This window comes from Aythya fuligula, chromosome 15, assembly GCF_009819795.1.
Source record: "Aythya fuligula isolate bAytFul2 chromosome 15, bAytFul2.pri, whole genome shotgun sequence".
Classification (NCBI taxonomy): Eukaryota; Metazoa; Chordata; class Aves; order Anseriformes; family Anatidae; genus Aythya; species Aythya fuligula.
In genome coordinates, this window is record NC_045573.1 from 11,321,033 (window position 1) to 11,332,570 (window position 11,538).

Sequence of the window (11,538 nt, forward strand, 5' to 3'; positions counted from 1 at the left end):
GACAGGTATTTGACTTTTATTTCATATTTCACGACAGGTATTTGACTTTTATTCGGCATTTTCCCTCGCTGCCACCACCACGGCCCCAGGCCTCAGCCCCCCCCGGGGGCGTGCCCGCCGTGCGCGCGCGCGGCCGTTGCCGCACGTCAGCAGGAAGCGGCACGCGGCCGCCTGTAAACACCGCGCCCCCCCCCCCTCCCCCCGCCATCACCCCCCGCCCGGAGCCGGGCCCGCCCCCGCCGCCCTCTCATTGGGGGCAGCGGCGTTGTTGACCATATATGGCCAGGTACTACCGCACGGCGGGCGGCGGTTGGCCAACGCGCCGCGTCACTCAAGCGCCCGCCGGCTCCTGCAAACAAAGCGGGGGCTGCCGGGAGCTGTAGTCCGCGCGGCGGCTACGCGGGGGGGCAGCGCGGCGGCGGAGGGAGGGGGTGGAACTACAAATCCCGGCAGCCCCCGGGGGCGGGCTCCGCTCCCGCCCCGCGGGGCTGGCCGGGCGCCGTGAGTCAGTGCCCAGTAAACATTGGCGTGAGGCGCGCCGGCTGCGCGATGGTGGCGGCGCCGTGAGGGCGGCGGGAGGAGGAGGAGGAGGAGGAGGAAGGGAGGAAGGGAGGAAGAAAAAGAAGCAGCAGGAGGAGGAGGAGGAGGAAGAGGAGGGGGCGGGGGGGGCCATGGACGAGCTCAAGCACCAGGTGATGATCAACCAGTTCGTGCTGGCGGCCGGCTGCGCCGCCGACCAGGCCAAGCAGCTGCTGCAGGCGGCGCACTGGCAGTTCGAGGTGAGGCGGCCGCGCCCCGGGGCCGGGACGGGCCCCAAACGTGAGGGGGGGATGGGGACGTGTCCTGGGGGCCCCCCGTTCTCTTTCAGGGCCTCCCCGCAGCGCTCCGGGCCCGGCTCCCCCCCCTCCGGTAGCCCCCGGTGGCCCCAGGCCCTGCCGTTGCCGTGCAGCCGCCGGGCCCTGGGCACTGCTCGGGGTTTGAGCGAGAGCCGCAGCCCCCGCAGCCCGTCCCGGGGCCTCCCGGCGATGTGGCGGCCGTGGGATGGAGCAGGCAGCGCGGCAGCACCTCGCCAGCCGCTCGGCGTGCACGGAGGCGGCGTGCCCAGCACCGCACCGGCTCCTTCAAACCAAGCCCAACGAGGCCCTGCACGCTCGGGGGCCCGGCAGGCGTCGTGCCCCGCCGTGCCCACCCCAAGCCTCGCCCGGCACGGCCCCTGCGAGAGCGGCGGGCGCGCTGCGTGCGTGACGTGCCCAGGGCTTTGTTTACCAACACGGGGCGGCGGCGGCCCTCTGGGGCCTTCTGAGCAAACCCCCCCCACCCCAGCGTGGACGGGAGGAGGGCTGGTGGCAGCCCCCAGAAGTTGCTTTTTTTCCTCCGAAGGGCTCCTGGCGGAACTTTGCCACCGTTGGGCGAGTTGCACAAGTCCAAACAGCCGTCTGCTGCCGGTTCGGCGCTCACATGACTCAGAGGAAGCTGGGCTGTAAACAAACGCGCTGCGCTGAGCCATTACCGTGTTCCCACTCACTTTTGGTGCAACGGTCAGATAATTCCCTTTGCAAAATGGCCGCTGGGCATGCCTTCCTCGGGGGAGCCACGCCGGGGAGGTGCTGGCTCCCGGCTCCGGAGCGCTCGCACCTCTCGGATGCGATGTGCTGAGGCTTTTGTTATTCCAGCCTGGTGCCCGTTTGCTGGCTGGCCCGGCTCTGTGGCGAGAATAAATTGGTGGAGTTCAGGCAAGTTCAGCGCTAATTTCCGCTGCCTTCAGTCAGGGTTTCCTTGGTTTCACAGCGCTCCTCCAGGGGCACGGTGCGAGCCCTCTGGTGCCCGCAGGCTGCTGCCCCGGCTCCTTTTGCCAGTGCTTGGAGCAGCACCTGCCTGTTCCAGCCCTGCTCGCTGCTTCTGCACGGGGGTGCAGGAGGGAGAGGGAGGCCGTGGGGTGATGTGCTCCTTGGGGAGCCGGCGGGGGCCTGCGTCCCCCCTGGTCAGACACGTTTGGCTCTGCGCTGAGCCCGACCTGCTGGTGGAGCCCCTGGGTCGGCAGCGAACCTCCAGGCGGCCCCAATCCCCTGAGGGCTGCTGGGGGAGGGTGCCGCGGAGAGGTTTGGCTGCCTGGTGTCCTGCTGGCCCTGTGCTTTGTCTGGGGGGAAGGAACACGGCCTGGGACAGCGCGTGGGAGTGGGGGCGGGTGGGAAGCTGCTCTGGGGGTACGTACAGCTGCCTTTGCTGCAGGATGAGCTGCTCCAAGCCCGTACTGTGTCCGGGCCCCTGACAAGGAAGCCGTTTATTTTGCAGGAATGCTCCCCTGTCCTCAGGGCATGGGCAGCAGCTCGTGGGTAACACGTGGGTCTCCCCTTGTGCTCACTGTGGCTTTGCTCCTGTCGCACAGGGAACCCGGGGCCTCCTCGTGCTGCACTCTGCCATCGCCTCCCTGCTCCCAGGGACCGGCAGGGACATCGGGGGGGCTGAAGGAGGCAACTTGGGGCTGGCAGCGGGGCCCTGAGGGGCCACGGGTGCCCCTGCTGGGGGAGGCACCGGGAAGGGCAGCAGACATCCACCGCGGCTGGGCCCCGGCAGCGAGGTGTTGGCAGAGCCTGAGCTCGGGGCTGAGCCGTGCACCGGGCTCCTTTCTCAGGTAGAAGAGTATTAATTGGCTTTCTGACGCACTGGTTGCCCCTGGGGCTGCTTGGGAAGAATAAGAAGACGTCAGCTGTTTAAAAAAAAAAAAAAAAAAAAAAAAAGCTCAATTCGTGCCTTTTTGCTGCTGCAGAGCGCGGTGTCTCTGCTCAGGGTGGTGAGGTTGTGCAAGGGGAGGAGCAGGTGCCCGGCTCTGCTCGCTGTGGCTCTGGTTGGGATTTCCACTTTCTCTTCTGCTGTCTTTATGCTCTAGCGAGCTCCTTCCCCTTCCTTTGTGGCTGAGGGGCAGGGGGCCCCTGAGGGATGAGGGGCCCCCATCGCTGCCGCCGCCTCCTGGCACCCTGGGGAGCGGAGAAACGCTGCGATCAGCGCGGGGCCTTATGGCCCTGGCACCCGGTGCCCCTGGGGATGCCCCCCCTGTGGCTGGGGGGTACACGAGGCGGGGAGAGTGCGGTGTTTGGGGCACAGGGGCCGTGGTTGTGGTGTGTCCTGTGCCCAGATGGCAGCTTTCATCCCGGGGCTGGGTGTGGGGACAGCAGGGGCCTCCTGTGCCCCCGCCCGCTGCTGGCACGGTCCCAGACCCGAGGCCACTGGGGGCACAGGAGCACAGAGCAGCTCTAATCGCCTTATGGCGTTGGGCTGTGCCCACACCTCTGCGCCTGCTTCCCGTTCGCTGTTTTCCCCCTTCCTTATCGCCTTCCCCGCTGCCTGAGATAGCGTCTGAGGGCAGAGCCGTGCGACCTCACCCGGGACGAAGGTGGCGCGGTGCTGGGGCTGATCTCCAGGCCCGCAGACCCTCCCGTTACGTCCTGCCCGAGGTGCTGGGCGCTTGCAGAGGTCGCAGCCTGCCCCGTGAGGAACACAGGAATCACCTCAGCAGCCTTGCTTGGGCAGTGACCACACTCTGCAGCACCAATTGCTTCCCCCACCGAGGTCTGTAGCAGCCAGGTAACGCCACCTGGTCCTGCCAGCAGCTCAGCCAGGAAACCACAGGCCCCGTGCCGGCTGAGCTGCCAATGCTCGTCCCCGAGCGTGCGGCTGTGGGCACCGGGAGGAGGAGAGCACAGCGTTCACGTGGCTGCGGTGCTCGGGCTGCGGCGGGCTTGGCACAGCCTGCCTCTGCCTCTCGGGTGTCCGAGCAGCTCGGGTAGCCCCGCTGCTGGCTGCCAGGGGGGAGCAAGGGCTCGGTGCTGCTGCAGCCCCGTGTCTCACACCCGAGGCACGGGGAGGGGTGAGCGGATGGTGGGGGCTTTGTCTTAGCCCAGAGATGAGCCCAGCCCGCTGCCCGAACGTTCCTGTTGTGTATAACCTGCCGCCGAACCAAAGCACCGTTTTCTAGCCCCAATTCAACTAAAACCTGGCACAGAACATGGGGCAGCTTCATTTTTGCCGACCCTCCATCAGCCCAGCCCCATGTGCCCCCAGAGCCACCGCCGTCTCCTCCCAGCCCTCAAACCTGCGCCTGGGCTGCCCTCCCCGCCAGCCTGCGCCCGGCACTCCCTCCGTGCAGCCCTCCTCGGCCCATCAATGCCACGGGCATATGACAGCCACCAGGTTATGGCTGCTCTGAACTGGAAGCAAACCAAAACGCTGCAGCGGGCTCAGTCTCACTGCCCTGTGCAGCTCTGTGCCTGTGGTCCCGTCCCATTCAGGGCATGCGTCTCGCCAGCTGCCGCGCCGCTTCCCCTGCTGGGTTTGGGTTCGGGTTCCCTCCTCCCCCTGCCTGCAGCAGTTGCAGAGCATCTCTGAGTTGTGAAACCCCTGCTGGGGTCTGCTCCCGAAGTGGCCGCTTCTCCAACTTCTGCTGCTGCTGGCTCCGTGGCGTGCGCAGCCCAGCCCCTCAGGGCCCGTTCTGGATGTTGTCCCAGCTCTGCCAGGAGGTGGCCAAAACGGGTAACAGATGCAAGGCGCTGGGCAGTGTGGCTCTGGCACCACACGAGTGCCCTCTGCAGCAGGGAGTGAGCTGGAGGCAGGCTGCTGCCCCCACCACGGCCACGCAAAGCCCCGCTGGTGCATACAGGAGTAAGGTAGGGCGCTGTGCTTCCCTGCTGCTGCTAACATCTTCCTTTTGTTTTCTTTCAGACTGCTCTCAGTGCTTTTTTTCAAGAAACAAACATCCCCTACAGCCACCACCATCAGATGGTAAGTGCTCTCCCACCTCTCCAGCCGCTGCTTCGCACGTGGGGTGTGCGCGCACAGGGGCGTGCGGACACGAGGCTGCTGCCCGCCTCAGCTCTCCCCGCGCTCCCCAGGCTCTGCTCCATTAACTCCCGTGCTCCAGCAGCCCGTAATCTGCCTGGGCAGATGTGTCTTAGGGATTTGCTGCCTGCCGTGGCCTCATTTGACTCTCCAGGACAATTGGGGATTTGGAGCGTGCAGAGCAAACGCCCGGCGTGGCCGCAGTGCGCCCAGGCTCCTGGGGGGGCAGGGGCTGAGCCTGGTGCCTGCGGAGCCAGAGGGCTGCAGGCCCCTGGTGGCACCAGGAGGCGCAGCGGGGTCCTGCCCAGGCCCTCTGACAGGAGCTCTCACCACAGGATTAATCTTCAGAGCCCTAAATAACCGCTGCCTGCAGGAAGCACCCAGAAGGAGTTGGCAAAGCAAGGGAGCTGCAGCACAGCCCGCACCAGCGGCTGCTGCGTGGCCGTGCGTGGAGGGGAAAGGGTGCGGGGCATCATCAGGAAGGCTGCCCGGTCCCATCCTGCCAGGAGAGGGCCTGGGCCATGCGGCGAGGTCCCACAGGTCCCCCCGTGTCCTTCCCTGAGCCGGGGCTCAGCTGGAGGCGCTGGGGCTCCACGCGCTGCCGTGCTGAGGGCCGATGCACCAGGACGAGCCGCCCGCCTCCCCTGACCCCCTGTCTCCTTCCCGCAGATGTGCACTCCCGCCAACACGCCGGCCACGCCGCCCAACTTCCCCGACGCCCTCACCATGTTCTCCCGCCTCAAGGCTTCCGAGAGCTTCAACAGCAGCAGCCCCGTGGCCTCCATGGCGACCTCCCCGCCGCCCCCGGCCCCGCCGCTGCCCCAGCACGGGGCCTTCAACCCCGCCTGGCCCGCGGCCTCTCCCCCCGGCCAGCAGCAGAGCATGTGGACTCCGGCCCCCCCGGTGCAGCCCGCGGGCTGGCCGGCCGCCGTCTCGCAGCAGGCCACGGCAGAACAGAAGGCCAACGTGACCATGGAGGCAGAGAGATGAGGCCGCAGCGGAGAGCGAACGTGGCGGGGACCCCTGCGTATAAATATATATATATATATTTTTTTTTTCCCCCCCTCCCCGAAGAGGAGAGGAACTCCGCCGCCAGGGCGTCTGGCGGCCACAGAGACACACACGAGCAAATAGCTGCCTTGCATGGGTTTGGTTTGAAGTAGTTTTTACTTGTCCTAGAGCTGAACGGAGCTCCCCAGGGACAGCGGGAGGCTGCGTGGGACGCGAGGCCGCTGCCAGCCTCTGCCTGGGCCCACGCTGTGCTCGGGCTCTCGGGGAGGGGGCGACCCCCTCCTCTCTCTCGGGACACTGGAGTTTGCATGCGAGTGACACTTAACGGAGGAGACCCCCTCACGGTCCCCGCGCCAGCCGTGCCGCCCCGCTGCACGGAACGGACCGTGCCGTGTCCCCCCTCCCTCGGCCCCACGCGTCCTGGTGGGGGTGGATGCCCCGCACCGCTTGTTTTTTGGGGAGGAGGAGGAGGAGAACAGGGGCTGCCCCCGCACCCCGCGTGGGCCAGCGGGTGAGTGGGGCTGGGGGGAGCACTGGGGAGCGGCACCGTCCCCCTCGCCCTCCTGGGATGGGGTTTGCCCCGGGGCTGTTTGCATGACAATGTGTAACCCTAGAGACTGGGATCATTTTTAACCCCTCTGTTCTTTTCTCCTGGCGGCTGGAAGTCTCTCCGGACACGCCGCAGCCGCTTGCAATACACGCTCTTCTGCTTTCAACCCCGTGTCTTTGCTTCGTTCGCAGCAGCGGTGGGACGCGGGGAAGGCCGGCTGGGGCACAGGGGGGTTGCACAGACGTGGCCCCCACCCCAGGCTGCCCAAATCCCCCCCAGCCTGGCCTTGGGCACTGCCCAGGATGGGGCACCCGCAGCTCCTCTGGGCAGCCTGGGCCTCGCCACCCTCTGAGTGAAGAATTTCTGCCTAATAGCTAACCCAAATCTGCCCTCTTTTAGTTTAAAGCTACTGCCCCTTGTCCTGCCACTACGTGGCCCTGATAAAAAGTCTTTATCTTTCTTACAAGCCCCCTTTATTTATGAAAAGGGCCCAGTAAGGTCTCCCCAGAGCCTCCTGCAGGCTGAAAGCTCCCATCTCTTTCAGCTTTTTTCCACAGGAGAGGTTCTCCAGCTCTCTGATCGTTTCCTTGGCCTCTCAACCCCCTCTTAGAGATCCCTGTGAGAGTGCCACCCCTGCTGAGCCTTCTCCCCGTGCCCCTGCATCCCTGTGCTCTCCAGTCAGTAATTCATTTCAATCTTTGTGTTGCTAAAGTAACTTCTACAAGCGGTGGTTCCACCTGGGCTGCCTCTGCCCTTGGAGGGGAGGCAGCAGAGGACAGACAACAAGGGCTGGAGCTGGATGTTCCCTCCTGAGCCCCACCAAGAGCCCCGGCACGGGTGCGGTTGTGCCCTGGTGCCGTGGCCAGGCTGCACGCCCCCACAGGGAATGGGGGGGTCAGGCTCTGGTCGCTGACTCCCCCAGGACGCCCCCCACGTGCCCCAGCGAACCCAAGGACCACGCAGGGCAGGCAGCAGAGCAAATCTTTATGGCCTGTGGTGTTACGCAGCTGGAGGGGGAAGGAGCAGCCGGGGCAGCACGGCTCCCACCCCCCTGATCCCCTGAGGCTCCGGCCCCTTTCCTACAGCCCCCCCGGGCACCTCAGACACCCGCTGTCCTGCCACCCGCAGCGGCCTGCCACCGGCCCCCCGAGGATACAGCTCTGGTCCGCATGGCAGCACCTGCAGGGCAGGGAGACAACCGGCCTTGCACGGGGCACGACACCCCCGGGTGGCACCCGGGCAGCGCAGGGAGCGGGGTGAGCCCAGGCGGTGGGGCTGGCAGCGTGTAGGACGCCCGGGACAGGCACTCACAGGAGTAGGGGGACACGTAGTGGCTGCCATACTTGGGGGTGCGCCGCGTTTTCTCCGCAGGGGGCTGGCGGGACTTCGTGCCTTCAGGGCGAGAAGCAGGGACGCCGTTGCAGGGGGGATTTGAGGGATCTGAGGCACCCCCGTTGGGATGTGCTGGCTCGGGACAGAGCTAACGTGGTGCCCTGCACTGCTCCCCTACCTGGGAGGTCCCTGCCCGGGGCGATGTTCCCGTTGGCAGCCTGCGAGCTCAGCCTGCCCTTGTAGATGACCCCGTCAATGCCCAAAATATCCACTTGGCCCTAGAGGGAGGAGCAGCCGATGCCATCAGAGGTGCCTGAGGCTGGGCTTGGCTGGTTTGGGGCACACGGGGCTGGGGGCTCACCTGCTGGCAGCTGAAATCCGCGGGGGCTCCGAAGGGACAGACGGTGGCGAGGGAGCTGGAGGTGGACAGTGGCCTGGGGGGGGTCACGGGGCCCCGGCTGGCCTGGTTGCTCCCCTCGCTGTCCCTGGGAAGGGAGCACTGCCCTTAGCACTCCTGCCCAGGGCGAGGGACCCCCAACACGTGTCACCTCGCAGCCCTCACCTCCCCGGCAGCTGCTGTGCCCCGCGGTTGGTGCCCCTGGCGCTGGCAGGACGAGGCTGGAGGTGCAGGCTGGCCTTGCGCACCGTCACCAAGTGCCTGTGGACGAGGAGGGAAGGCAGAGGCGGGCAGCGGTCTCCAGTGAGGGTGCGGCGTGAGGGGGGGTCCCACAGGGGGGCTGCACGGTACTCACGGCCTCGGGGCCATGGCCAGGGGTCTGTCGCAGGAGATGCACTTCACTGGGTAGAAGTGGTGCCTGCAACACCGGGGGCTGCTGAGTGGCCTGACAGCACGCAGCCACCCCGCAAGGTCCCCCGGGTGGCCAGAACCCCGCGGGACAACGAGGATCTGGATGGGGTGGGCAGGGCAGGATGGGGCAGGGACAGCACAGACTGGGGGCAGAAAGGACAGGGTGGAGGGAGATGGGATGGGGCAGGGTGGAATAGGATAGAAGGGGATGTGCCGGGACAGGATGGGACCCGGCAGCCCTCACCTCTTGAGGCTGGTGGGACCGCTGGTATCGAAGCAAGGCCCCTGGCAGTGGCACTGCTTGCTGAGCCTCCAAACCTGCTCCCACTGCGCCTGCAGGGGAGCCAGCACTGCACAGAACCCGTGCGGGGAGGGCAGAGGGGCCCAGTGGGACACCAGGCCCCTTTCAGGGGACACTGCTGCCCCCGAGGGACGCTGGGGACACCCTGGGTCATGCCCAGCCCTGGCACGGGGACTCCTGGCATTGGCAGACTCAGGGCTCACCCTCCTGGTGCAGAGGGTACCGGGGGAACTGTCCCCCGGTGCGTGTCCCCGTCACCACCACCCGCCCCAGGTGACAGCACTACCTTGGAATCCACCTCGCTGACGAGCTCCAGGGCTTTCCGCCTGGCCTGGCCGTGCAGGGACATCCTCTGCAGCAGGTCCTGCATCATCTCGCTCAGCTGGGCCATGGCGCACTGCAGCTCGTCCTGCTTCACTTTGGGCTCCAGCACGGCCTCGTCTGCTTTCTGAGGGGCACAGTGCCAGCCAGCCCCCCGGCCCTGCCTGCCCACGGGGTTCCCCTTTTGGGGTTCCCCTAGGCACAAGGCTCATTCCCTGCTCTGGCAGCGCCTCATCTGCCATGCCCTAGCACCTGCCTAGTGCTCCTAGTGCCCGGATCGGACACAAATCATGGCACGAGTGGCTCCTCCTCAGCTGAGCCCGGGACCATGCTCACCTGGGTGTCCTCGGTGTCAGCCCACAGCCGCTCCGCAGCCTCTTGGAGTCTCATGCATTGCTCCTGCAGCTGCCCCACCTGGCTCAGCACCTCCCTGCCAAAATCTGGCCCCTAGGGAGGACAAAATGTGGCCCCAGGTGAGGCACATGGCAGGCACCCACACGAGGCAGTGAAGGAGGCTTGCAGATGACACCAGAGCAGTCCTGGCGAGCAGGGTGATGGGCTGCAGACCCCAGGCCACGGGGCAGCAACCCTGAGGTCTGGGAATCTTGGCACCTTCTCTCCTTTGTCCTGCAGGTGCTTTACTTCGCCTTGCACCTTCTCCAGTCGGATGGCCACATCCTCCAGGGTCCCCGAATCTGCTGAAAACAGACACCAAAGCTTTGCTCCAGGCAGCACTGGCTCCTGCAGGCCAGCAGCACAGCGCTGTCTGTAACCCGGGTGGCTTTATGGCTGGGGACATGCCCCAGCCCTGCTGCCAGCCCCTAGGTATGGCCCGCACTAGGGCACCTGTGGGCAGGAGCCACATCCACAGCTTCTGTGCCGGTGTGTTTGGGAGCAAGGCAGAGGGACAAGGAGGCTGCAGCAGCTTGGGGACCCAGCCTGGATGGCTGAGTGTGGCACCAGCACGCACTGATCCTGGCAAGGACCCAGTGGAACAGCCCAGCACAGTGAGCTGACGTGGTGGGGCCATGAGTGCTCACCACGCTGCTGGACCTGCTTCTCGTGGCAGCTGATGCAGGTCTCCACGGCCACGTGCCGCTCCGGCAGCCAGCTCAGCCTGCACTGTGCCTCCTGGGCTGGCTCCTGGGGGGCCTCAGGGCTGGGCTCCCGGCTGGAAAGCTGAAATGGAACAGCCCTGAGGTTTTCGGGAAGGAGAAGAGCTCTGTGCCGTGCCAGAGCCGAAGGGACAGCCCCCAGCAAAGAGCCTGGCAGGTGGGAGCGTGCACAAACCTCGCCAGTGGACACCCTGCAGAGCGAGCACAGCACACTGGCCTGCCAGGGGAAGGTGCCCAGCTCCCGTCGCACCTCTGCCTGTGACCAGAAGAGAAATCAGCCCTGGTGCAGGAGGACAACCCTGGGTTGGGGACAGTGACACCAAACCCTGCCAGAACCCCCAGTGCCACTCTGTCCCCAAGCCTGCAGGGTGGTTGCAGGGGCTGGGCGCTGAGTGCCTCTGAGCACCGGTGCCGTGGGCACCCACTCCCAGCCCCTCTGCTGGGGCTCTCCCCGCTCACCATTTGGCCCAGGATGTTCTGCAGGAGGTTGCTGTGCTTGTCCTGCTGTGCCGCCCGCTCTCGCAGCTCCTCCAGACCAGCCTGATAAACAAGGACATGGGAGGGCCCGGTATCCACAGGGAGTGGGCATGGTGGGGGGCAGTACCAGCAGTGATAGGCAAGGATCAGCAGCGCCCAGCCCAGGCCACGGTGGGGCTCTGTGAGGTCTATCCACAACCCCTGGGCAGATCCCACATCGCCCAGTTCCTCCTTGGGGTGGGAAGGAGCCCGAGACCCAGATCTCATCCCTGTCACAACCCCTCTGCTGAGGGCCCTCCAGCACCAGCCCAGCTACGCGCACGCACCTTCTGGAAATTGTCCTTCAGCAGCTGCAGCTCTTCCTGGAAGGCCTCGATGGTGGTTTTCAGAGAGCAGCTGGTGGTGAGCATCTCCTGGAGCTTGTCCGTGACCTGAGGAATAGGGAGGGGTTCAGCTGGTGCCGCTGGGTCCCTGCAGGCTTGGAGGATGCGGTGAGCAGGGAGGCTGAGCAGCCCGGAGGTGTCTCTGGGACACAGGGCTCCATCCTACAGGGGCCACAGTCCCACAGCATCGACCACATCTGGCTGGCCCGTGGCCATACCCATGGAGCTCCCCTAAACTCGGATGAAAGAGGGTGAAGGGGAACGTGTATCCTGGCTCCCGCTGCCTCGCCCTGGCAAAGTGCTGCCACCTTTTCCCTTTGCTCTTGGATCGTGCTCAAAGCTGAGCTCATGAAATATGAGATGGGACCAGCCTGGGGCTGTCAGGTCTCACAACAGATGAAGAAATC

General features: G+C 66.0%; 1 protein-coding gene across 1 annotated transcript; it reads left to right on the forward strand.

Annotated features, from left to right (window-relative positions):
- Positions 1–618: 618 nt before the first annotated feature.
- Positions 619–6,560, forward strand: UBALD1 (UBA like domain containing 1). Its single transcript, XM_032197590.1, has 3 exons — positions 619–779; positions 4,717–4,776; positions 5,503–6,560. The coding sequence occupies exons 1-3, from the start codon at positions 672–674 to the stop codon at positions 5,821–5,823; spliced, it is 489 nt and encodes a 162-aa protein (XP_032053481.1). The 5' UTR covers positions 619–671; the 3' UTR covers positions 5,824–6,560.
- The last annotated feature ends 4,978 nt before the right edge of the window (positions 6,561–11,538 follow it).